The 24,476-nt window shown below is 36.5% G+C and overlaps 3 protein-coding genes across 3 annotated transcripts; 2 read left to right on the top strand and 1 right to left on the bottom strand.

The window, feature by feature from the left end:
• The first annotated feature begins 5,728 nt into the window (after positions 1-5,728).
• LOC108479604 (protein KINESIN LIGHT CHAIN-RELATED 3-like) lies at positions 5,729-9,622 on the top strand. The gene is made up of 3 exons (XM_017782315.2): positions 5,729-6,525; positions 6,785-8,939; positions 9,096-9,622. The coding sequence occupies exons 2-3, from the start codon at positions 6,961-6,963 to the stop codon at positions 9,307-9,309; spliced, it is 2,193 nt and encodes a 730-aa protein (XP_017637804.1). The 5' UTR covers positions 5,729-6,525; positions 6,785-6,960; the 3' UTR covers positions 9,310-9,622.
• Positions 9,155-12,234, bottom strand: LOC108479603 (putative pentatricopeptide repeat-containing protein At3g01580). The gene has a single exon (XM_017782314.2). The coding sequence runs from the start codon at positions 12,178-12,180 to the stop codon at positions 9,682-9,684; it is 2,499 nt and encodes an 832-aa protein (XP_017637803.2). The 5' UTR covers positions 12,181-12,234; the 3' UTR covers positions 9,155-9,681.
• Positions 12,235-12,293: 59 nt separating this feature from the next.
• Positions 12,294-16,678, top strand: LOC108477402 (uncharacterized). The gene is made up of 10 exons (XM_017779941.2): positions 12,294-12,429; positions 12,526-12,600; positions 12,694-12,780; positions 12,938-12,994; positions 14,358-14,450; positions 15,030-15,102; positions 15,202-15,277; positions 15,433-15,523; positions 16,148-16,304; positions 16,393-16,678. The coding sequence occupies exons 1-9, from the start codon at positions 12,379-12,381 to the stop codon at positions 16,265-16,267; spliced, it is 723 nt and encodes a 240-aa protein (XP_017635430.1). The 5' UTR covers positions 12,294-12,378; the 3' UTR covers positions 16,268-16,304; positions 16,393-16,678.
• The last annotated feature ends 7,798 nt before the right edge of the window (positions 16,679-24,476 follow it).

Genomic DNA, 24,476 nt, shown 5'->3' with positions numbered 1-24,476 from the left:
ATAAAACATAAAAAAATAGGAAGAAGTTTAATTTCTGAGCTAGGGGAAAAATCATAGTTTTGTGAAACTTTAAGGGTAAAATTGTAATTTTTGCCATAGGATGTTTTTGGAGTAATTTGAGTAATGTGAGACATTAATAAGTCAAATGTGTTATTATAGATCAAGAAAGGCGTGGAATCGACCTTGATCGGGGAAAAGAAAAGATTTCGAGCTAAATTGCAACCTTTATACATTTTGTACCGAGGTAAGTTCATGAGTAAATAAGGTAACATAATTGTTGTTTTAAGCAATTTAATGTTGTTTATATGATATGATACTTATTATTATCATGAAATGTTATGTTTTGTGGTTATTGTTGAATAATATGTAACTATGTGAATTACTTGATGAGAATGAACTATCACCGAAGTATCGATTTCGACATTTCGTGGAAGATGGCAAAGGAGTATGATCGAGGAAAATCCCGTTTGAACATTAGGAATACATTAGGATACAAGTGACATGTCACTAGGAAATTGAGATCCGAACTCGTTGAGTTGCGTTCCGAGTTCGTGAGAATTATGAGGCATCCGAACTCATTGAGTTGCGTTCTGAGTTCACTTATGGATGCAAGCATTCGAACTTGTTGAGTTGTGTTCCGAGTTCATTATGGATGTGAACACCCGAGCTCATTGAGTTGCGTTCCAAGTTCATTATGGGTGAAATTATGATAGTTTGATTTCATGTATCCGAATTATATTCCGATGTGTTCAACGGGTAAAGTTCTAGTGAAATAGAAGAATTCTCGAGATGAAAGTGACTAGTTGGTAAGTGTTGTGGAACAGATACTTTGTACAGGTATGTACTTAACCCTAGAGTTGAGACTTCAATATAACAATAATATGGTAAGATCAATGAGAAATATGATATGAATGCTTTGGTGATATTATGCAAATGTGGATTTCGTATTATTGCATGGTTATGTTACTTACTAAGCAATTATGCTTACTCCCTCCTCTCTATTCTTTTTAGTTTTGACAAGCCGGCTAGGAGATTGGGAACGGTCGGAGGCGCGCTCACACTATCAACAAACTATTTCGGTATAATGACTTGTATATTTTGGGAATTTGGCATGTATAGCATTATAATCATTTTGTGTATATAATCTTATGATATGGCTCATGGATGGCATGGAAATGTTTGAGAATGATTAGATATTGGAGTGGCTAATCAAGATTACATTTGATAACACGTATGCTTTATGTGCTAACTAATCTATGGAAATCCATAAAATGGTGAAATTGGCTATAAAACAGAATCACACAGCAGTAGTTATGTGAGTTTGAAAAATCACTAAAAATAGTATATATAGAATTAGATGATGAATAAAATATGGAATTGAAGTTTAATGAATCTATTTTCATGTTAAAGAAACAAAATAGGTAAAAGAGTTTTATTTTATGATATATTTACATTTTGGTGAAATAGGGTCAGAGCAATTTCTAGATCCCTTGTTCTGACTTTATAAATTCACCATAAATCCCGTAAAAATAATTAGAACTCAAACTTTATATTTATGTATTCCTTATTGAGTCTATTTTTAATAGAAACAAATGACATGGTCATTGGATCTCTATACAGGAAGAAATTTGATTTGTAGTGCACAGGGGTTAGAGTAGCCAAACCCTAAAAAAGAGAAGACTTTAACTAATAAACTGTACTAATTGGCTTGACCAAAAATTCTAGAAAAAAATTAGTAAGTATATATATGAGTCTAGTTTTAGGTAAAATTTACTGAATTTGATTTTGAGTTTTGTAACTTGAGATATGATTTTTTTAGCGACTATGACGCAGATGGACAGTTTACTACGAAAATTGTTTGAACTTGTTTAAATTCTAAAATAAGTTTAGTAATGTCTCATGCTCAAATCCGGCGACGGTCTTGGGTAAGGGGGCATTACATAACTACCCCTTGGCGGTTGCCAACATCAAAGATAAACAAGTAATAGAATGCTCATCAGTATCCTCTGCCAAATCCGAACTCGCAGAAATGTGAACTGAAGGGCAATCAGTTCGCTGTCGTTTCTTCCCATCAAACCCATCTAGAGGACTATCCTCCGAATCATGTAGCATGAGTACCAATCATGTTCCCCTCACACCATACCCAGTATCAATCGCAACCATACCTTCCAAGTTGATCCCCAGAATCGGATTACGGGGCCCCAAGAAAGACGTGGAAAGGGGAATCAGCTAATGTACCCCCCATTTCATGCGAAATGCCAGTACAATGAGAGGCACCGACAATCCTCTTTCACAACCAGATGCTCTCAACAATAGTAGCCCGCCTACCCACCACCCGAAACGAGATATCCCAACCCATATCAAAATCAGTGACCTCCCTCATTAACCGAATAGGACAAAACCCATCCACATGCCCCAAGCAGCCACAAAAAAAAGCAGAATAGCATAAGTTTCTCATATTGGAATTGAACGTAAATAGAAGTCCCCGAGGAAAGTTGAATCTTCTTTCGACGCTTCAAAGGTAAGCGAATATTAAGGCTCACACGTATATGCAAATAGGAAAGGAGACCAGTATTAACCTATTTCACATTATAATCCTCAAACTACGTATAAGCCCAGGGGGTAAATCGTAAACCTGCACCCAAAAGAAAGAATAAACCAGTGGTACCAACAGAGGATCCTTTGTATTCTTCAAGCAGTGAAAAACCAACAGGTGACTGTTAAATGTCCAAGGCGCACCCTTCACAACCCGATCAATGTCAACCTGGTTAAAAAAATGAAACAGAAACCGCTTCTCACCAAGTTCCAAAATCTAAATTCCACCCAAATGATGGCATAAATTTGCCAAAGTATTTCGTATAGCGGGAAAGTGCACCACACTAAAAATTGCAAAACAACCTACAAAACAAAGCTCATAAAGGTATTTTGTGATAGTGGAACCCCTTGCAAGGTGGAGGACATCGTCTTCCTCCTCTAAAATTCGCAAATCTGCCAAACCAATCTCCACAGCAACCGAACGCATAGCACTGTTGCCTTAAAAAACTTCGATGCAAGACGACCGCTTAACACCTAACCAACCAAAACTAGAAATCGGAAAAAGAGAGTGCAAAAAATTAAGGTTAAGCAGAACCGAAAAAGAAGAGTGCAAAAAATGGCATACTAAGAAGCAGACGGAAGCGTGCCGAAACAGTAGACTCAATTGCAATCAATTATTTAAAAATCAACCACTTTGAATCATTGGGATCCAACGGTCCAAATAATTTTATTTTTAGATAAATTTAACCGTTAATCCTAGCGATTATAAATTAGATAAGTCTGATTTTGTATCGGTTCAAAAATAATAATCCGATTTCATAAGAGCGCGCTTTTCCATTATATGACAATTGATCATGCGAAATGGACTGATTAATGAAAACTCAGCTTAAATTCCTATTTTCTTTTCAAAAAATGCTTTTTTTTTCTTCTTTTGCCTATTTTAGCCATGCATTTAAGACCCTTGTCTTCTGTTTCTTTTGTTTTTCATAAATGACGTTTTTATTGAAATACCCACTCCCACATGTCCTTCCCTTTAAATGCTTGCTTGCTTAATCAATAAAGATCTTTTTTTTTGGTAAATAGAACAAAGAACTAACAGAAATAACTCCTAGTCATATTAACAAAACAAGATTCATCCTTCAAAAGCACTTGTATTTCCAACGGGGGTTCTACAAAAATCTGCAAAGTCTTACTCTTCTTTAAGGCCATTTTAGTCAAAGTATCTGCTACTTGATTAGACTCTCTTGAGATATAATTTAAGGACCACTTATCTTCTTAGGCTAAGATTTGGTGAATCCTCCTTATCAGGGAGCTCTTTGGACCATCAGACTTGCTGTCACGAAGAGAAAGAACATTTTAAAGGCTATCGGACTGAATAATGACCTTAACATATCCTTGTTTCTGAAGGAGCAGAAGCCCATCCGAAATTCCCCACAGCTCGCAACTGCTGCTGTACATTTTCCCAAATCTCGGTTATATCCTAAAATCCATTATCCTTTACCATCGTAAATTACTCCCCCTGCAGCAAAGAAACTAGAGACAGAGTGAATAGCACCATCGGTATTAAGGTAAAAACACATACCTGAGCTCTGAGGAGAAGTTGACTGAATTGGGCGGTGCTCTAATGTTGCTTTATAAGTAGAGGAAAAATGATTTGCCCAACTATAAGAGATATTAATAATGTCGTTAGGACTCAGGGAATGTCCTTGAAAAATGAATGTATTCCGATTCTTCCAAATTTGCTAAAGGAGAATCCCAAAAAGATAGTCCAATTTGAGTCCCTTATGTCAAGAGAAGGAGAGGAATGCAAATTCAAGAACAACCACTCTGAAGTGTTACCAGCGAAGAACCTGCCAGACTGATTGAAAGGAATAACTTGGTTTCATACTTCCTTTGCAAAAGAACAATCCCTGAGAGTATGAAGGGTATCCTCCATAGAGTGACCACAGAGCTAACATGAGCCGTCCTGCGCAACACCCCTTCTAACCCTTTCTGAATTAGTTAAAAGTCGCTGCTTGAGAACTAACCAGAAAAATTGTCTAACACGTTGTGGTCTTAGAATTTTCCAAACAATGTTCCAATTCGCGTCTTTCAGGTTCCTAGACTCCTCCTTGAGCAAAAAATAAGCACTTTTTACTGAGAAGACACCAAACGTAATTCTGGACCAGGAAAGAATATCAGGCCCAGCAAACTCGGAAGGAAGATGAATACTAATGATACGATTGATCACGTCATCTGGCAACCACAATCTAAAGAGATCAATAAAGATTTTAACTAATATGCATAGAATGAAATCACGAAGGTAAATTAATTTAAATATCTCGTAAGCAACTAAAATTTAGAATTAGGTTTTTTTTTAAAAAAAATTTGGTTCTATTTCTTAGCTTTTTAAATTTAAATGTAATTGTTAAAATTATTAAATTTAAGTTAATTTTTTTATTCATTTTATATTTGAGTTAATTATAAATTTTGTATTCTTCATATCCATTGTTTAGTCTCTATGTTTAAGTTTTGTAATTGTCACTTCCAATAATATTATGTCTAAGGTTTGAAACTACATTTTACCTTAGAAGTGCTCAAGGGCGAAACCAAGGGGGGCAGGCATGGGCCCCGGCCCCCTCTCAAATGGGAAATTTTCATTTAGGCCCTTTAGATTTTTTTAAAATTTTAAATTAGTAAAGGTAAAATTACACTTTGGCCCCCCCTAAAATTATAAAAATTCAATTTAATCATTTAAAAATTATAAATATATAGACTATAAAAAATTAAAATTTCCTTCGGCCCCTCTCCAAAATTTTTTTCTGGCTTCGCCCCTGGAAGTGCTATGTATCTTACCATTGCACACTCATTGGTTCATCATATTTTTTTTAATTGAGTTTTTTCTTCAAAAATCACACCAAAAAATTTAAAATAAAAATGTTAAGAATTGAATCTGTATTTTAAAATCTTAAAAATAAAAATTTAGTGACTATTTTTAAATTTTGTAAAAGTAACAAAAATAAAATGAAATGCGAGTAAAAAGAAAGCAGAATAAATAAATAAAAAAGCAAATTGTTATCTTGGGGGGGTACAAATACAATTAAAGAGGTTGGTTTCTTTTTCTTTACAAAACGTTTAATCATTTCCAAAGATAGGGTTAGTTTTATTTGTAATCCAATAGAAGCTTTTAATTATAAAAACCCCTCAACTCTCCACCGACAAATACATACATCTTCCCTAATCTATGACCTCAAACTATTTTTACTAAAGGTACATAATTCCTAGAAAGTACCCAATATGTTATTTAAAGTTGGTGCCACAGTGTTTGATCTCGAGAGAAAGAGGGGTTTGCTTCACCAAAGAAGAGGGTGACTAATTGAGATACTGCAGATTTTGAAGTGAAAGAGAAGGGAAGTAAACTTGAAGAGGATTGTGACAGTTTGTCCGTATGAAAGGAAAAAAAAAGACATAAAACCACAATACAAAGTCAAAACAGGCTTTCAAATTTCATAATCCCAACCTGTCTGAACCCCATTGTTGGGCAACTGAAAAGTCCACTGACCATTAACAACTTGCCACGTGGAAAGATCCCATGAAAAAAAACATATACAGTTTGACAGTTCAGGTTGCGGTTGCAGGCCGCGCAGGGCTTTGGGTTTGGGGAGAAGTCACTCCCTTTCCAATCTGACATTCTATCTAACCCCTGCCACTTTGCCTATGCATATATAATTAGCCATTTGTTTTTTTTTTATCACAATTAATTACCACCCACATTTTTTTATAGCCTTTTACACCTTCATTTCCTTTTTAACTTTCCCTGGATTTCCCTCTTCTGTGTCCCTCCCAACTCTCCGGCTTTATTTATTTATTTTTTTCCAAGCATCCAAAAGGTTTTTTTTTTTCTTCCTGTGTGTATAAATCCAATTTTTTGTCGGTCTCCTGACATTTGTCGTTTTTATGAGAAACCCAGAAAAGATATCACCTTGTTTGTTTCATGACTGTTTTATTGAGGTATTCTAATGGCTTTGCTCTTTTTTCTTTTTCATTTTATTTATAATTTGTGATATTAGTTGGGGGTTAAATGATTGTTGTTTATTTATGTTGGTTTCTTATGATTATCTTTCTTTATTTGTTGATGATGAGTTAATGAATATTTGAGTGGATTTAATCATGGAAGATCTGATTGATGAGTTTAATGTATATGTGGGAGAAATTGTTATGATGAGCTAAAAGGTTTAACTTATGGTGTTGTTGTTTTTTTTTTTCATAGGTTGCTATAAAATTGGGTGTGTTACAAAATTTATGCTTTCTCTTGCTTGGATCTGGCGTTTCAATTGTTTGATAGCATAAGATAGGATTGAATTGGAAACCAATTTAATTGAATTGAATTGGAAACCAATTTGGTGGTGATAAGTTTAGGATATTTGTGGGTTTTGGCACATACTGATGCCAGGTGTTCTCATGGATGAAATTAAAGAAGAGGGTGTGTTGAATGAAATGAAAGGGACTTCTGCACGTGTTAAGGAAAATTCGGTTTCCAAGAGAACACCAAGTCCGCAAAGCCCTCGTGGTGATAGGATGGTTCAGGTTGAGACCTCCATTGAGCAGCTTTATGAGAATGTATGTGATATGCAGAGTTCTGATCAGTCACCTTCGAGGCAGAGCTTTGGATCATATGGTGAAGAGTCGAGGATTGATTCGGAATTGCACCATCTTGCTGGAGGAGAGAGTACAGAAGTTGAGATAATGAAAGGGGAGGAACAGGAGGTGGATAAACCAGAAGATGATAGTCGTAGTAATTCATCTTCTAAGAAGGGAAGCTCATCGAATGGTAAGAAGTCGGGGCTGTTGGACAAGCCCCGACCCACAGGTGTAAAATCCATTTCTTCAGGTGATGTGAAGAAAGTGTCTCGGACACAACTGGACTCTGAAGCATCAACAAAACCCAATGTTAAGGGGAAAACTCCACCTGAGAAACCTCCCATCAATAAGGGGAAAGTTAAGACTCTGAAGAAACCAAACACGGGAGTCTTACTCATGAAGAAAGGGAAAGGATCAAAGCTACAAAATGGAACCGAGGATGCTTCCGAGTCGGGGTTAGGTAATCCTGATCTTGGGCCGTTTCTACTCAAACAAGCTAGGGATTTGGTGTCTGCAGGAGACAATCCCCAGAAAGCTCTTGAACTAGCACTTCGAGCAGCCAAATCGTATGAACTTTGTAGCAGTGGAAAACCCAATTTAGAATTGGTCATGTGTTTACATGTCACTGCAGCTATATATTGCAGCCTAGGCCAGTACAATGAGGCAATTCCTCTTCTTGAACAATCAATTGAGATTCCAGTGATTGAGGAAGGCCAAGAGCATGCCCTGGCTAAGTTTGCTGGTCATATGCAGTTGGGTGACACTTATGCCATGCTAGGACAGCTTGAGAACTCAATAACCTGTTACAGCACTGGTTTTGAAGTCCAGCAACGAGTTCTTGGAGAAACAGATCCTAGAGTTGGCGAGACATGCCGGTATTTGGCTGAAGCTCATATGCAGGCATTGCAATTTGATGAAGCTCAGAGGCTATGCCAAATGGCTCTTGACATTCACAGAGAGAACGGTACGCCGGCTTCTCTTGAAGAGGCAGCAGATAGGAGGCTCATGGGTCTCATATGTGAAACAAAGGGAGACCACGAAGCTGCTTTGGAGCATCTTGTTTTAGCCCGTATGGCCATGGTGGCAAATAGCCAGGAGGCAGAGGTGGCTTCTGTTGATTGCAGTATTGGAGATGCATACTTATCTTTGTCTCGATATGATGAAGCTGTTTTTGCCTATCAGAAAGCACTTACAGCTTTTAAGACAACTAAAGGAGAGAATCATCCAGCGATTGGGTCAGTCTTTGTCCGGTTGGCTGATTTGTATTACAGGACAGGGAAATTAAGGGAATCAACATCATACTGCGAGAATGCCCTTCGAATCTATGAAAAGCCCATGCCAGGGATTCCCCCGGAGGAGATTGCCGCTGGCCTCACTGATGTTTCTGCCATCTATGAATCAATGAATGATCTTGATCAGGCAATCAAGTTGCTGCAGAAGGCCTTAAAAATATACAATGATGTCCCTGGTCAGCAAAGCACAGTAGCTGGAATTGAAGCTCAGATGGGAGTTATGTACTACATGTTGGGGAATTATTCAGAATCTTACAACTCCTTCGGCAGTGCCATTTCGAAGCTACGCATATGTAGAGACAAGAAATCTGCCTTCTTCGGCATTGCTCTCAATCAAATGGGGCTGGCTTGTGTGCAACGCTATGCTATAAAGGAGGCTGTTGAGTTGTTTGAAGAAGCCAAAAGCATTTTAGAGCAAGAGTGTGGACCGTACCACCCTGATACACTCAGCGTATACAGTAATCTCGCAGGCACTTATGACGCAATTGGCAGGTACGCAATTGTCAAAATCCCCAACACTCCTCTCCTGCCAGAAGGAAAGACATGCTTATACTTGTTTGATTTTAGATTTTTTTTTATTGATGAATGGAGAAACTGTTCAACTTGTTTCTAATGGTGTTTGTATCGTGTAACATGATGTTAAAGCAGGTTGGATGATGCCGTTGAAATACTGGAGTATGTTGTTCAGACGAGAGAGGAAAAACTGGGGACAGCAAATTCTGAGGTAGATGATGAGAAGAAAAGGTTGGCTGAACTATTAAAGGAAGCAGGAAGAGTTGAGAGCAGAAAAGCCAGATCATTAGAAACCCTTCTTGATGCCAACCCTCATCATAATTCTAATGCTGAGCGATTTAAGGTATGAATATGCTAAACATGAATTTATGTACTTTATAATATATTATAAATGGAGAAAGAAATGAAAGAAAAAAGAACACAGAGCTATGTTTTCTTTTCCATTTTCTTTTTTTGTTGGATAGATTCTTGGCATGGAGATGGGTATATATAAATACTATATTGATAATAAAAATGGGTGGACAGTGGGAGTTTGGGGGTGAAAGAAATGTACTATTTATTGTACTTTTATATTTGATTAAAGGTTACTTTTAAGTCACTGTCGTTTGTGATTATTATTATTGGTAAAAGTAAAGATTCTTTGTTGGCATTTTCTACTTAAATCAAGTTCAGCTGCCATTTTCTATGAAAATGTTATGCGAAACCATATCACTATTAACAATCAAACAGCCTCATCAAGCAGGAGAGTTGTTAAGGGTAAATGAGGAACATATCCTGCCTGTTTTAGTTCTAGTGTCAAACTATCTATTACAGGGTATATCTCTTCTAACTGATGGTGTGAACAATCACCCGCAACAAATACATGTATGTCATTATCAATTTCAATCCAACTACATCCAGGTTGCTTTTTAAGCCCCATGTCTTTAATTTCTGATCTAACCTTGACAACTTCATTTGCTTTCCCCAAATCTTCAAGAAGATTTGAGAGGAGGACGCGATAACCGATGCTTGTGGCATCAAGTTCGAATAAGTGATTGGCCACAACCTTAGCCAGCTTTTCATCACCATGACTTCTGCAAGATCCAAGAAGTGAACCCCAGATACGATCATCAGGCTCACAAGGCATGTCCATGACCAGATCATATGCCTGACTAAGGTGGCCAGCTCGTCCTAGAAGATCAACCATACAAGTATAGTGCTCAACTTGAGGCTGAAGTTTGTATTCTTCAACCATGCTTTGAAAAAAATTACATCCCATGTCAACCCTCCCAGCATGGCTGCAAGCAGAAAGAAGGGATGTAAAAGTTACAAGGTCGGGTTTCATGCCTGCATGCTGCATTTTTACAAAGGAAGCAAACATTTTGTCCATGTCACCGTGCATTCCTAAAGCGGATATTATCGTATTCCAAGATACTTGATTTCTTTCATGCATGTTCTCGAATATAATCCATGAGTAATTGATGTCACCACATTTGGCATAAGCAGCAATCAGAGAATTACTCACAAGAACATTGGAATTCCACCCTTGCCGTATTAAGAAACAATGAACCTCCTTACACAGAATCCTAACTGACAAGTGAGCACAAACAGAGAGAATACATGCAGTTGTTACAGAATTGGGTCTAATTCCTTCACGCTGCATGTCACAAAATGCTGCTAAAGCTTCATCCACCCACTCATTCTGAGAATATCCACATATTAGGGCATTCCATGCAACCAAATCCCTGAAACGTAATCTGGAAAAAATATTTTGTGCAGACTCTATATCTCCACATTTTCCGTACATATCAACTAGAGAACTACCAACATAAAAATCGGAAACGCATCCTGTTTTAACAGCTAAACAATGGATTTCCATGCCTTTAGCCTTGAGAGCCAAGGATGAGCATGAGCGCAACACAGCCAAAAGCATCTGAGAATCAGGGAAACCATATTTGGACATGAAGTTACAGAACAGTTCCAGTGCCCTAAAGGGGAAATCATTCTGAGCAGAATTTGATATAACTGCACCCCACATTACCAAGTTATCACTATGAGATCTTCTGAAGATTTTCAAAGCAGATTCAGGATAACAACATTTGAAGTACATCTCTATAAGAGCAGTTTGAATTCTGGTGTCGTTTTCTAATCCAAAGGCAAGTATCAATCTGTGGATCTGTTTTCCTAAGCTTAAATCAAGTAACTGTGTGCACAAAACTAAAGCAGCCACCAATGTTGAAGAGTCTGGTTCAATTTCTAACTCTAACATCTCAACAAATAATTCCTGTGCCTTTGACAAACACTCATTAGAGACATACCCCATAATCATGACATTCCAAATCACAGTATTTACTCTCACTGATTCTTTATTTACTATACTATTGAAAACATGCTCAGCATTTCTCACATCTCCACATTTCATGTACATTTCAATCAATCCACTAACCAGAAACTCATCATTTTCCAATCCATTTTTCAAAACAAATCCATGAATTTCTCTTCCAAGAATCAATGACTTGATCGAAGCACATGATGAGACAGCAGAGAGACAACCTACCCGATTTGGGAACAACCCGTGTTCCTTAGTCATCAAACTAAAGATCATCAGTGAACCCAAGTAATCCTTTGATTGATAGAACCCGGAAATCATGGAATTCCATGAGACTAAATCTCTTTCACCCATTTTCTCAAAAACCTGAACTGCATCCTTAATTTCCCCACATTTGAAGTACATACCCAAAAGTGCATTCACAACATAAACATCAGCCAAAAATCCTAACTTTAATACATGACCATGGATTTGCCTGCTGCTTTTAACATCCGAAAGCCCACCAAATGATTTAATCACACAAGGAAAGAACTTAAAATCTTGAACTTGGAAACCATTTCGAAGCATTCTAACATAAACCCTTATAACATCTTCAAACAACCCCTGTTCACTAAACTCCATAATAAGCTTATTGCTTGAAAAACCATCTTTGTTTTGTGGTTTCAGAGATGGGTTTTCATGGAAATTGAGGGAAGTGAAATGAGTCTGAGAATTGCTAGAAAGAGAAGATTTTTTTATAAAAGAAATATTTTTGGAGAAAAGAGGTACCGTAGAAAACAGCTGAAGCTTTTCTGGATCCTTAGAGTGATTTCGTAGGTGAAATGAATGGTGGTGGTTGAATAGTTTCGTAGCTTCCATTTCTGCGTTACTCTTCGTAGTCTTAGAAGAGACGTCTAAAATAAAACCGCACATAAAATAACTTTTTTAAAGGGTTTTTTTTCCCCCTAAAACCTCGGGTCGGGGCTTACGGTACAAAATGCTGCGTTTTAACAAATCTCACAAAAGGGGTTTCTTTTTAAGTTTTAACGCAGAGCTTCCCACTCGCCATTCAAAATAGAAAGCTCGCTACAATTTGGCTCCTTCGATTGGGGGAAAAAAATTGGATTTTGAATGGAAAACAAACAGTCCAGTTCTCCGGCAAGCTTCGTTGATTCGACAGTGGTAAGTAATTTTCATCCTGCATGCTTTTCGATTTTTTAATTGTTTTCTTCAACTCTAGCTAATAATATTAATATATATATACACACCTGCGTTTAGGTTCCTGGGGATGTGGTGCTCGACCTCTCCTCCATGACCAGCCAGACCATCAAACTAGGTGGTGGTCTCCGTCAGGTCTGTCTGTTTCACTCTCGACCCTGTATATATTTTTGGCTTCAAAAGTTTCTTTAATGATAATGAAAAGTGGGTGGATTTCTTTTTACCTAGGATTGTGATGCTATTTCTGCTATGAAGGCCGGAACACTTAGGTTCTCGAAACCAAATAAATACTGGATTGAAAGTTCGCAAAAAAGGGTTAGCTTCATGCTTTATTTAGTTCCTTATTTATTACAAAAAGGAGTGAATGCTGCATTGTTGTTTACTGTCAGTACAAAGCTATTTTATTACAGGGCGCCCTGTATTTTCGACATCAAATTGTGAGTGATGTAGTCATTTCTTTATCTTTAAACAGTATGTGCCTTGCGTGGAAGATACTATCCTTGGTATTGTGGTGGACTCTAAAGCAGATGTAAGTCCTCATCTGATTGTTAGCTGTATGTTAAATACTTTAGCAGTTCCAGTTCGCTTTTGTCTTTGTATTGTTTGAAATATTTGTGTTTGCGTTCTATTTGAAAGGTGTTCCAGGAGAGGAATCAATTTGGTTCTTCTGTTATGTTTGGAAGAGTGAATAGACTATGCAAAGAAATTGAGAGTTCTTTTCATTTTTTTTCCTTCTTCTCTTGAGTTTGTCTTTATGACCATGAAGAGTGGTAGGTGATACTGTTATATGATAATGGCTTCCATAAAGAGAGGGAGCACCGTCTTTAGGTATAACAGGATAAGGGAAAAATGAAAGTCCGATTATGTTACTAGTGCCTTATTGTAATAATGTAAATTGCCCGTTTATTCTCTTTGATGGGTGAATGAAAAGAAAAAGAAGATTGCATGAAATGACCATGATGATGTGTTGATGTGTAATTGATAGATACTAACTGGAAATTTAGGAGCTTATTCACAAAGATCACGTTAGAATTTGCAGGTCCAGTATGAAAATTCTAAGATGGATGAGATCTTATAATAATGAATAAGTAACAACTGCTTTCCAGTAGAACTTAGTATTAGGCTTTTGAAAAGAAGTTGATCTCCACATAAGATGCTGCTTTTGCATGTACCTGGTCAAGTTTGGTTTCTATTGCATTATTGCCTTCCTTTCCTTCTGTATCCCATCAACTTCAATAGAATGTGCGAAGAGAAAACTGTTGATTTAGTGAGAAAAATCTCGATGAGGTTAGTCAAGGAGGTATTTAGCTGACAATGGAGCATTTGGTATGGTAAACAATGAAACAAGGAGGACATAAAATTAGATTAATTTCTTGATAAAAATTTATTCTAATGTCACTTCCTAATACTGTTGGTTTCAAGATGTTTACTGCCTAAAAATTGTCTATGCTTACAACTAGCTATATGTGAGAATTTGCCACTGGTGAAGTACTGTGGCATGGTATTATGCTTTCAAGGAATCTGCTACAACTTTGTGACTGTCAGATTCACCTTGTGTAGTGAAACTTGTTTGGATTTCATGATGAAAGAAGAAAGAATAAAATTGGATGGAGGAGATTGATAGACACTTCCACTGTTGTATTCTTCACCTTGAAGTAACTAACACAAGCAAAAAACTTTATTGCTTTGAAGCTAATTATATATTGTACCCTGTTTGAATATGGCTCTCTACCATGTCCTTTCTAGTTGCAATTATCCATATTTTGATGTGAGCTGTTTATATAAACATAATTTTTCTTGTATTACATAATCTTAAAAAGGTAAACCTGCTTTTCTGAACTGGAAACTACCTTTTCTCATTATTTATTTTATTGTACATTTGTTCCTTCCAGAATTTTCTGATTGACATCAAAGGACCTGCAATGGGTTTTTTGCCTGTGCTTGCCTTTGAGGGGGGGACCAGGAGGAATATACCAAAGTTTGAGGTATGGATACTTTCAGTTTATGTTTCGATTTACCAGCCATTGCATTTCATCTAGATGTTCTTATCCAGTGATAACTCATGGACAGATATTAGTGGAATCTTCTCATAGTTCAATCTTATTTTCAATGCGATTGATTGGACTGTACCAGTTGGAGGTACATTATTTGCTGAGGAAAGCAAGCCCAGCCTTGTTTGACCCCTTGGACTTTCCAGAACTATGCAGAGCATCTCTGGTTTATTGATGTTTGAGTAACTTCATCAAAGTTTTTGATGGCATAAATCAGAATATCATAGAGTGAATATTTATACAAATATCATATTTCAACTGAATTTCCTTTCTTTGTGCACCAATACACAGATGCATAATTGTTTGGTTGTATCTTCTGTGAGATTGATATTTCATCATTTCTAGAATTTTTGTGATGCTCACTAACAATGTTTTGAGATTAATTCTCGCAAATCTTGAAGTTTAAAATCAGAATGGGATTGTTTTCTGAATTTTATGTACACATGTTTTCAATTATTAATATGGTATTTTGTCTCAGTCATGCTTCCTTGTGTATAATTCTCATTGTTACAGGTTGGTACTCTTCTTTATCTTCGGGTTGTGAAGGCAAACTTTGGCATGAACCCTGAATTGTCCTGCACTGATGGTTAGTCAATATGCTTTATATTTGTCACAATTTTGCGTTCTTTCCTTGTGAATGTCTTAGTTTTGTTTAGACGTTACCTTTAAAGTCTGTTATGTATAGCCAGTGGAAAAGCTGCTGAATTTGGCCCCCTCAAAGATGGATACATGTTTGAAACTTCAACTGGCCTGTCGAGAAAGTGAGTCAGCTCTTTATTTATTTGAGATACTTGACTTTCTATTTTTATCAGTGCTCATTTTAGCTCTTTTCTTCAAATCACTTAGGTAGCTTTTAGGTTTTTCATTTGGGTGGAATAATTCTCTTGGTCATCTTCTTCTCTTTTTCCCATTACAGGCTGTTAAGTTCACCAACATGTCCGGTTCTTGAGGCTCTTGGCAAGAAACTCTCCTTTGAAATAGCTGTTGGCTTAAATGGCCGGGTTTGGGTATGATTCTTGAGTCAGTAATTTTTATTGTAGTTATTTAAGCTGCATCTTCTTATTTTTAACAAGTAAATGTACTTGGGAGGTCCCTGTATGATAGGGACCTAATCAAATTATTCCTCTATTATTAAATGGATCAATTTAGTCCATATACTATTAAAAAGAATCAAATAAGGCCAAATTAGAATAGAGTTAACTTTTACTGTTTAAAAAATATCATTTACCATTGAACAGAATTAATATTTTTAAAAGTTTTATCTTCTATAAATGAAATCTTTTGTTTGGAATGGAACTGTAGCTGAAAAGAATAATTTTCAAGATATTTTTTTTGTACAGAAAATGTTAACTTTATTACAGTTTGGACTTATTTGATTCTTGTTAATAGTATAAGGATTAAATTGATCAATTTAATAATAGAGGGACTAATTTATTCTAGTCCTGATGATACAGGGACCTCATAGGTGCTTTTTAACATGTTCTGGTTCCTTTTCATTATCATGTCAACTTAAAAAATAATTCAGACACCTCCTAAGTAACTGATTTTTCTTTTTTAAATGCAAGAAGTTAGAACTCTATTGAAAATTTCCTTAACACTAAGACTACTCAAAAGTTGGTGCATTATTGAAGGTGAATGCTGCCTCTCCAGACACCATTGTTGTTGTTGCTAATGCAATCATGAACTCGGAATCCCTAAGTGGAGCACAACAGATAATTATGGTGGATCATTTACTTAAGAACATTCAATGATGAGTTGGGAAATTTTATGGATAACTTCTAATCTGTGGTGAATGGTCTTTCCTTTTTGAATCATTTGGTCTGATTTTCGTTTATTTTTATGGAACTGGCATAAATCTCAATGTTTATTGGTGCAGCTGTATGATCTGATGGACTCACTGGTCGTCGTGTTGCTACGAGAGACAAAAAAATGAACAGCGAGTCAAAGTTATTGGCCTTATATGCATAAGATGAACATGTAAAGATCATTTGGCCTTGTTCAATTGCAATCATGATTGCAATATCTTGAATGTTGGCATGTGTTTCGCTTTATTGAGTATTCCTCTATAGAACTTTGAATTATCCTAGAAGGTAGCTGAGAAACACAAAAAGGCAGTGGTGTATTTCATTTGCTATAAAATCCATTTCTCTTTCTATTGAAAATTGCTATATATATATATTGGTTCATTAGTGGAATAGGAGCTAAAATGGCCACCCAACGGCTCAGAGAGATTTGGTCATTGACAACTGAGATAAACGAGATTACATCTGGCTTAGAAAAAGAGCTATAAGTGCTTAACCTCAAATGCCATAGACAACTTAGAAAAAGTGACTATAGCCTAGTAGTAACAGACGACATAATAAATGCTCCAAATAAGTCTTAAGAAAAAAAGATTCTAATCGTAATCGAAAGATTTTTAGACTAATAATTGAAATCATTTAATTTAAATTTGTGAAGGAGAGGTGGGAATCTTAGATTCTCAATGAAGGTTGAGGATTTGTTTCTCAATTCTATGGACAGAATTAACGAATTCATGGAGTGGGTGTATCTCGATTGGTGAAAATACAACTTACAATAGTTTACGGAAAAGGTATTAGTATTGTGCATAATATTAACTGTGGATATTGTGTCTATGGAGATTCAAATCACCAATCAAGGCTTATATAACTTGTTAAATTTATTTTATTAAATTTAGGTTTATTATAAATGCAATTTTTCAGTTACTAGCTACTAAGTGAATTTTTTTTATTTTATAGTGTCATTTCAATAAATTTAACAAAAGAAAGTTTTAACAATGTTAACAACTGGACTTATATTTTAAAATCTAAAAAGTAGAGAGACTAAATTCTTGAAAATAAAAGTACATGGACTAAATTCAATAAATCCAAATTTGTGACACTTAATGGTATTTTAACTTAATTAAAAATTATTTAAATTGAATTAATTTTATTAAATTGATTTAAGTAGATTAAAAAATTCAAATGATGATTGAAATCCGATTAAACTGATAATTGAAAATCATGTAAAGGAGAGTTTGCCCGAATTAATTTTTCCAATGCAACCAGCTTTCGTTCTGGCAGCTTGATTATTAACAATGTCATGCTGAGATTTGAAAATGTTCATCATATGAAAAATAAAGGAAGAGGTAAGATATGAGAGATAACTACAAAAATCTATATAAGCAAAACGTATGATAGAGTGAACTGAAATTACTTCAACTTTATCCTAATTAAATTAGGCTTTCATATAAGGTGGGTTAATTGATTTATGATGTGTATTACTACTGTCAAATACGAGTTTACTCTTAATGGTGATGAAGTAGGTCCAATTATTCCTCATTGTGGTTTGCACTAAGGAGATCCACTTTCCCCCATTTATTTATTTATTTGATGTGCTGAAGGTTTGGGTTTTATTTTTCAATAGACAGAGTGAAGAGGTGATTTGCATGGAATTTCCATATGCAACAATAGTCCCACCGTTTCACATGTATTTTTTTGCGGATGATAGTTTTTTTTTCTTTTGGGTTAATGAGTCAAAATGTCTAAGTGGTGAAGCAAATGTTGATCACTTATGAGTTAGTTTTGGGATACGCAATCAATTTTCGAAAATCGAGAATTGTGTTGAATTCACCCAGTGGAATGTAAGAAAAGGAAGCCATTGCTTGATTGTTAGCGTTATTAATTCGTTGAGATTTTTTTTTGTTCCGTGAGTGAAGGAGATTCGTCTTCGGAAGAGAAAAACCCCAGATAGTTGCACTACACTTCAACGAAAAGAAATCAGTAGATAGACAGATTAATCTATTTTGGGCATGGAGGTTCTGCTTGATTATGGTCACTATTTGAATCTTCCATTTTTTATTGAGCATAATAAGAAGCGTTTTTCTTCATTCGAGATAAATTATCCTATCGTATCTTAAGCTAGAAGAATAAGTTGTTATCAAAACCACAGGAAAAAGTCATAGTTAAAATGATTGCACAAGCACTTTTAGTATATTGCACGAGCGTGGCTCTTATTTCTCTAAATACTCGCAAAGCACGGTAGAGGATGATGAACTCTTTGTGAGAGTCAAATTCAAGTGGTACTACTCGTATCCATTGGGCTTCTTGGAACAAACTATGTATTGCAAAGAAATATGGTGAAATGGGCTTTTAGAATCTCCATTGCTATGCTTGGTAAGCAAGGATGGAGGTTTATCTCTAATCCAAATTCTCTCCCTAGTAGAATCTTCAAAGCCAAATATTTTTCGAGGGATATTTTTATGATGTGGTTAAATGTACTAACCCCCTATTTATTTGGTGAAGTATATGTGCTGTCAATAATTTATTGTTGAGAAGTACTCGGTGGAGATTTGGGAATGGTAGGTCAATTTCAGTTTTTAATGACCTTTGGCTTGATGACAATTCTAATCTTCATATTAATACAACCCCTTTGCCGAGTATGGAAAATTAGCGAGCCAATGAACTATTGTAAGAAGACGGCACAACTTGGGATACTAATCTAGTTGAAGGCTTGCTGGCGCCTACCGATGCTAGGCATGTTTTGAAGCAGCCAATCGATATTCATCAGCCTGATGATACATTAGTCTATCATTTTAACAAGCAAGGAGTATATACTGTGAAGTCAGGCTATTGTATTGCCTTTGGTATGTTCACCAATTTGCACATTCATATGCTTGACGGTCCCTAGTTCAAGGTATGGTACTCAAACCTTCCGCCAAAGGTAAAAGAATTTTTTTGGAGGTCTTTGAGAAATTTCATCCCATGTTGAGAAAGGCTGCAATTTACCCCTAGTTGTATTAGATGTGGAGCACGGGAAGACACTGACCACATTTTTCTTAGCCGTCCAATAGAAGTTACCATTTGGCAGCTTGCGCGCTTATACCACCCTCACCTTCCATGTGACTTGTTCTATAGTTTATTGGAGAGAGTTGTTATATTATGGAGCTTTTTTTTTTTCTTTTTTACAGGATTGGGATGCTTCCAGGTTAGCTTTCTGTTGTGTGTAGTGATGTTGTGTCTTGGTCTCAACCGCCACCAGGATGAGTAAAATGTAACATCGATGCAGCAAAGTTCGAGGATCGACGGATTGCAAGTTTTGTAGTAATAGCACGAGATGAATATGGTAACTTCTTGAAGGCTCGGCCAAGTCATGTCCCTGCTTCAGTAGAACCATTACTAGCTGAGGCTTTCTCCATTCGAGAAGCACTTGCATGGCTTAAAGGAGAGGGTATGGTGAATGTTATGATGGAAATAAATTGTTTATATCTTTTTAATAATGTTTAGTCACAACATTTGGATTTCTTTGTGTGAAAAATAAAATAGAATAAAATAAATAAAAATAAAGAACACATAAATTTTACGTGGAAACCCTTTCGGGAAAAAAACCACGGGCAGAGGAGAAGAAAATTCACTATGTCGAAAAATTTTTACTCTCATACAAGAGGAATAGACTATGTCTATTTATAGGCTTGCAAAGCCATATTCTAGTAGGATTGAAACACCTTATCCTAATCAATATAAAATAGATGGAGTTTAATAAGGTTTAAAACCTTATTCTAAAATAAAATAAAAGAAGTCTAGTTCTATATGGATTTTACTTTTATTTTATTTTCCATCGTATTTTATTTAAATAAGAATTTGGGTCACTTAATTCTAACAATCTCCACCTTGACACAAATTCTCAATGAACAAGTTCTTCATCGCGAACTTTCAATAAACAAGTTCTTCACCTCTTCCAAAAACCCTTAAGGGTTTAACTTCAACAATGAACACCAACCAAGTCTAAGCAATGCTCAAACTTGGTTATAGGAAGTGACTTAGTCATCATATCTGCAGGATTTTCATGAGTGCTAATTTTGCTCACAACAATATCACCACGAGCAATAATATCACGAACAAAATGATACCGAATATCAATGTGTTTTGTTCTCTCATGAAACATTTGATCTTTTGTAAGAAAGATGGCACTCTGACTGTCACAAAATACTGTGCTGATTTGAAGGTCTTCATTGAGTTCACTAAATAGTCCCTTCAACCAAATAGCTTCTTTACAAGCCTCAGTAATCGCCATGTACTCACTTCAGATTGGTAGACAAAGCGATCGTAGTTTGCAAAGTGGCTTTCCAACTAATTGCACAACCTCCGATTGTAAAGACGTAACTCGTGAGAGATCTTCTTCTATCAAGGTCTCCAAAGAAAATCAGCATCAACATACCCTATAACTCCATCTTTAGTTCTTCCAAACTGTAAGCAAACATTAGTAGTGCCTCGTAAGTATCTTAAAATCCACTGAACTGCTTTCCAGTGTTCTTTACCAGGATTCGCCATGTATCTGCTAACTGCACTGACTGCATATGATAAATCGGACGTGAACAAACCATAGCATACATGAGAGATCCTCTGCACTAGAGTATGGAACATGTGACATGTACTCAATCTCATTATCGATTGAGGAGATAAGGCCGATGAAAGTCTGAAATGGGCGCTAAAGGAGTACTAACAGCTTAGCACTCTGCATATTGAACTCGCAAAGAACTTTCTCAATGTACCCTTCCGACTTAGGTACAATTTACTTGCTTTTCTATCTCGAGAATCTCCATACCAAGTATCTTCTTTGCTGGTCCTAAATCTTTCATCTCAAATTCTTCACTTAGTTGGGCTTTAACCTTTCTTATCTCTCTTTTATCTTTTCTTGCTATCAACATGTCATCAACATAAAGAAGTAGATACACAAAAGAACCATCACTTTTTTCTTAAAGTAGACACAACTGTCAAAACTACTTCTTTTGAAATCATGAGAAGTCATAAAGGAATCAAACCTCTTGTACCACTTGTCTTGGTGATTGTTTCAAACCGTAAAGGGACTTTTTCAAAAGCAAACATAGTCCTCTTTTTCGAGACTATAAAACCCTCTGGTTGTTGCATGTAAATATCTTCCTCAAGTTCTCCATGCAAAAATGCGTTTTACATCTAACTGCTCAAGCTCCAAATCATGCATGGCAACAATACCAAGCAAAGCTCGAATCAAACTATGCTTAACAACCGGAGAGAACACATCATGAAGTCCACTCGAATTTGATCAGTAACCCTTTGCAACAAGCCTTGCTTTATATCCGGGTTCTTCAACTCCTGAGTCCCTTCTTTCTTTTTAAACACCCATTTACAACGAATGACCTTTTTACCTTTAGGAAGTTTTACAAGATCCCATGTTCTGCTTTTTGTGGAGTGATTCCATCTCCTCTTGCATAGCAAACATCCACTTTTACGAGTCTTCACACTAATCGCCTCGAAATAATTAAATGGCTCTTGATTCGCATCTATATCTTCACCACATTTAAAGCATAAGCAACTAGATCAACCTCGGCATACTTCTTTGGAGGTTTAATTTCTCTTCTTGTCCTGTTTTTGGCGATAGAGTATTGCGGTGAAGAAGCAACTCTATTCTCAATTTTTGTACTTGGCTTGAGGAGTTGATTCGTATTAATCGATGCTCCACCGCTTTTGGTTTTCTTTATTGGAAGAGTCTTTAAGAGATAAGTTAGGTAGCATAGTTGTTTCATCAAAAACAACATCTCTGCTAATCACAACTTTTCTATTTTCGGACACCATAACTTATAGCCTTTACACCGCTTTATAACCAAGAAAACGCATTTAATGGATCTCGGTTCCAATTTTCCATTATCAACATGAGCATACGCAGGACACCCAAAAATCTTTAAATCGTAATAATTAGCGGGATTACCGACCATACCTCTTGTGGAGTCTTTTCTCAATGGCAACGGATGGAGATCGGTTGATCAAAAACATGCGAGAGAGGTCGCTCGCCCAAAATGACTTCGTAAGTTGGCATTTGACAACATACATCGAACCTTCTCCATGATCGCTTCGTTCATTCGCTTACGCAACGCCGCTTTGTCATGGAGTATGACGAACTATCAAGTGTCTCATGATCCTTCGACTTGCACAATCTATTAAACTCATCGAATGTAACTCTAAGCCATTGTGCATGCGGAGGTATTTTATCTGCTTTCCGTCTGCTTTTTCAATCATAATTTTCCAAGACTTAAATGTGGAAAACACATCGCTTTTACGCTTGGAAGAACGCCCAAACTTTTCTAGAAAAATCATCAATAAAGGTTAGCATATAATTAGCTCCACCTCTCGAAGGCACTCGGGCGGCCCCCACGATCGTAATGGATATACTCCAACGTTTCCTTCGTGTTATGGATTCCTCTAGTGAATCGAACTCTCTTTTCTTCCCAAAACACAAGGTGCTCACGAAATTCAGTTTGCAAATTCCTTGCCCATTAAGAAGTCCTCTTTGCTTAATTACGCCATGCCATTCTCACTCATATGCCCTAGGCGCATATGCCAAAGTTTAGTAATATCATCATCGACAAGGAAGAGGAAGCGACAATTGCATCACCGATAATATAGAACCACAGAAACATATAACTTGGCAATCTTTCTTTGCCCTTTCATCACAACAAGGACCCTTTGAAATCTTTAAAACCCCACTTTCAAATGTGTATCTGCACTTTTGAATCAATAGTACTCAACGAAATTAAATTTCTTTTCAATTCGGAACATGCCGCACGTCACTAAGTGTTCGACAACTCCATCAAACATCTTAACTTTAATTGTTCCAACACCGCGATTTTACATGAAGCATTATTTCCCATCAAAACAACACCTTGAGATCTTTGTTTCATAAGTTGTAAACCAATCCCGATTGGGACTCATGTGGAAGGTGCAGCTGAATCAAGTATCCACTCTCGCTTACTTTAGAATCATTGATGAAGCAACTAGAAGTTCACCATCGCCGTAGTCTTCTACAACATCAACTTCACCGAATTTTCGGTTGTTTTCCTTTTGATTCGCAGCCTCCTTTTAATCTTATTTTGTAGCTTATAGCACTCAGATTTAATGTGCCCTTTCTTCTTGCAGAAGTTGCAAGTTTTACCTCTGTTTGAAGATTTCGATCTACCCTTAGATTTACCACGAGGATTCCGTTCCTCTGTTCTACCACGATCATCATCAACATTCCGGTCTTGTCTCCCACGAACAATGAGACCCTCTCCCTGAGAGTTGGGTTTAACCACAAGATGCTTCATCTTATCATACGAGGTTAAAGAATCATAAACCTCATCAATTGTGAGAGACTCGCGGCTATATAAAATCGTGTCTCTAAAGGTTGAATAAGACGGGGGCAACGAACAAAGTAGAATCAACCCTAGATCTTCCTTATCATACTGAACCTCCATGGCCTCCAAGTTTGAGAGAATTTCTTTAAACACTGTTAAGTGTTCGTGTACAGACGCACCTTCCTCCAAACGATGAGCATAAAGACGTTGCTTCATATGCAACTTGCTTGTTAGAGTTTTCGACATACATATTTGTTCTAGCCTCTTCCATAATGCAATGCGAGTTTTCTCTTTCATCACATCCCGCAAAATTTCGTTGGACAAATGCGATGTAATTGTGTTAATGCCTTTCGATCCTTACGCTTCTTCTCTTCATCTCATAATGTCGAAGGCATCTTATCTATCCTAGCGGGCATCCTCTAGATCCATCTGTGCAAGAACTGCTTGCATCTTAATTTGCCACAACGCAAATCTGGTGTTGCGATCCAATAGCGAAATTTCATACTTCAAAGACGCCATTACCGTGATCGAGATGAATAACCCGGAAGCTCTGATACCAATTTGTGAAAAATAAAATAGAATAAAATAAATAAAAATAAAGAACACATAAATTTTACGTGGAAACCCTTTCGGGAAAAAAACCACGGGCAGAGGAGAAGAAAATTCACTATGTCGAAAAATTTTTACTCTCATACAAGAGGAATAGACTATGTCTATTTATAGGCTTGCAAAGCCATATTCTAGTAGGATTGAAACACCTTATCCTAATCAATATAAAATAGATGGAGTTTAATAAGGTTTAAAAACCTTATTCTAAA

Source organism: Gossypium arboreum, chromosome 3 (genome assembly GCF_025698485.1).
Source record: "Gossypium arboreum isolate Shixiya-1 chromosome 3, ASM2569848v2, whole genome shotgun sequence".
NCBI lineage: Eukaryota > Viridiplantae > Streptophyta > Magnoliopsida > Malvales > Malvaceae > Gossypium > Gossypium arboreum.
Note: the sequence above shows the minus strand (reverse complement) of the source record. Positions and strands in the feature narration are given on the sequence as shown.

Bases quoted from the DNA above. Each gene is read 5' to 3' on its own strand.
- LOC108479604 (XM_017782315.2), top strand. From the start codon at position 6,961: ATGCCAGGTGTTCTCATGGATGAAATTAAAGAAGAGGGTGTGTTGAAT. The intron at 8,940-9,095 runs GTACGCAATTGT...ATGTTAAAGCAG, and splicing joins ACTTATGACGCAATTGGCAG to GTTGGATGATGCCGTTGAAA.
- LOC108477402 (XM_017779941.2), top strand. From the start codon at position 12,379: ATGGAAAACAAACAGTCCAGTTCTCCGGCAAGCTTCGTTGATTCGACA. The intron at 12,781-12,937 runs GTTAGCTTCATG...ATCTTTAAACAG, and splicing joins TTGAAAGTTCGCAAAAAAGG to TATGTGCCTTGCGTGGAAGA. The intron at 15,524-16,147 runs GTATGATTCTTG...GCATTATTGAAG, and splicing joins GCTTAAATGGCCGGGTTTGG to GTGAATGCTGCCTCTCCAGA.
- LOC108479603 (XM_017782314.2), bottom strand. From the start codon at position 12,180: ATGTGCGGTTTTATTTTAGACGTCTCTTCTAAGACTACGAAGAGTAAC.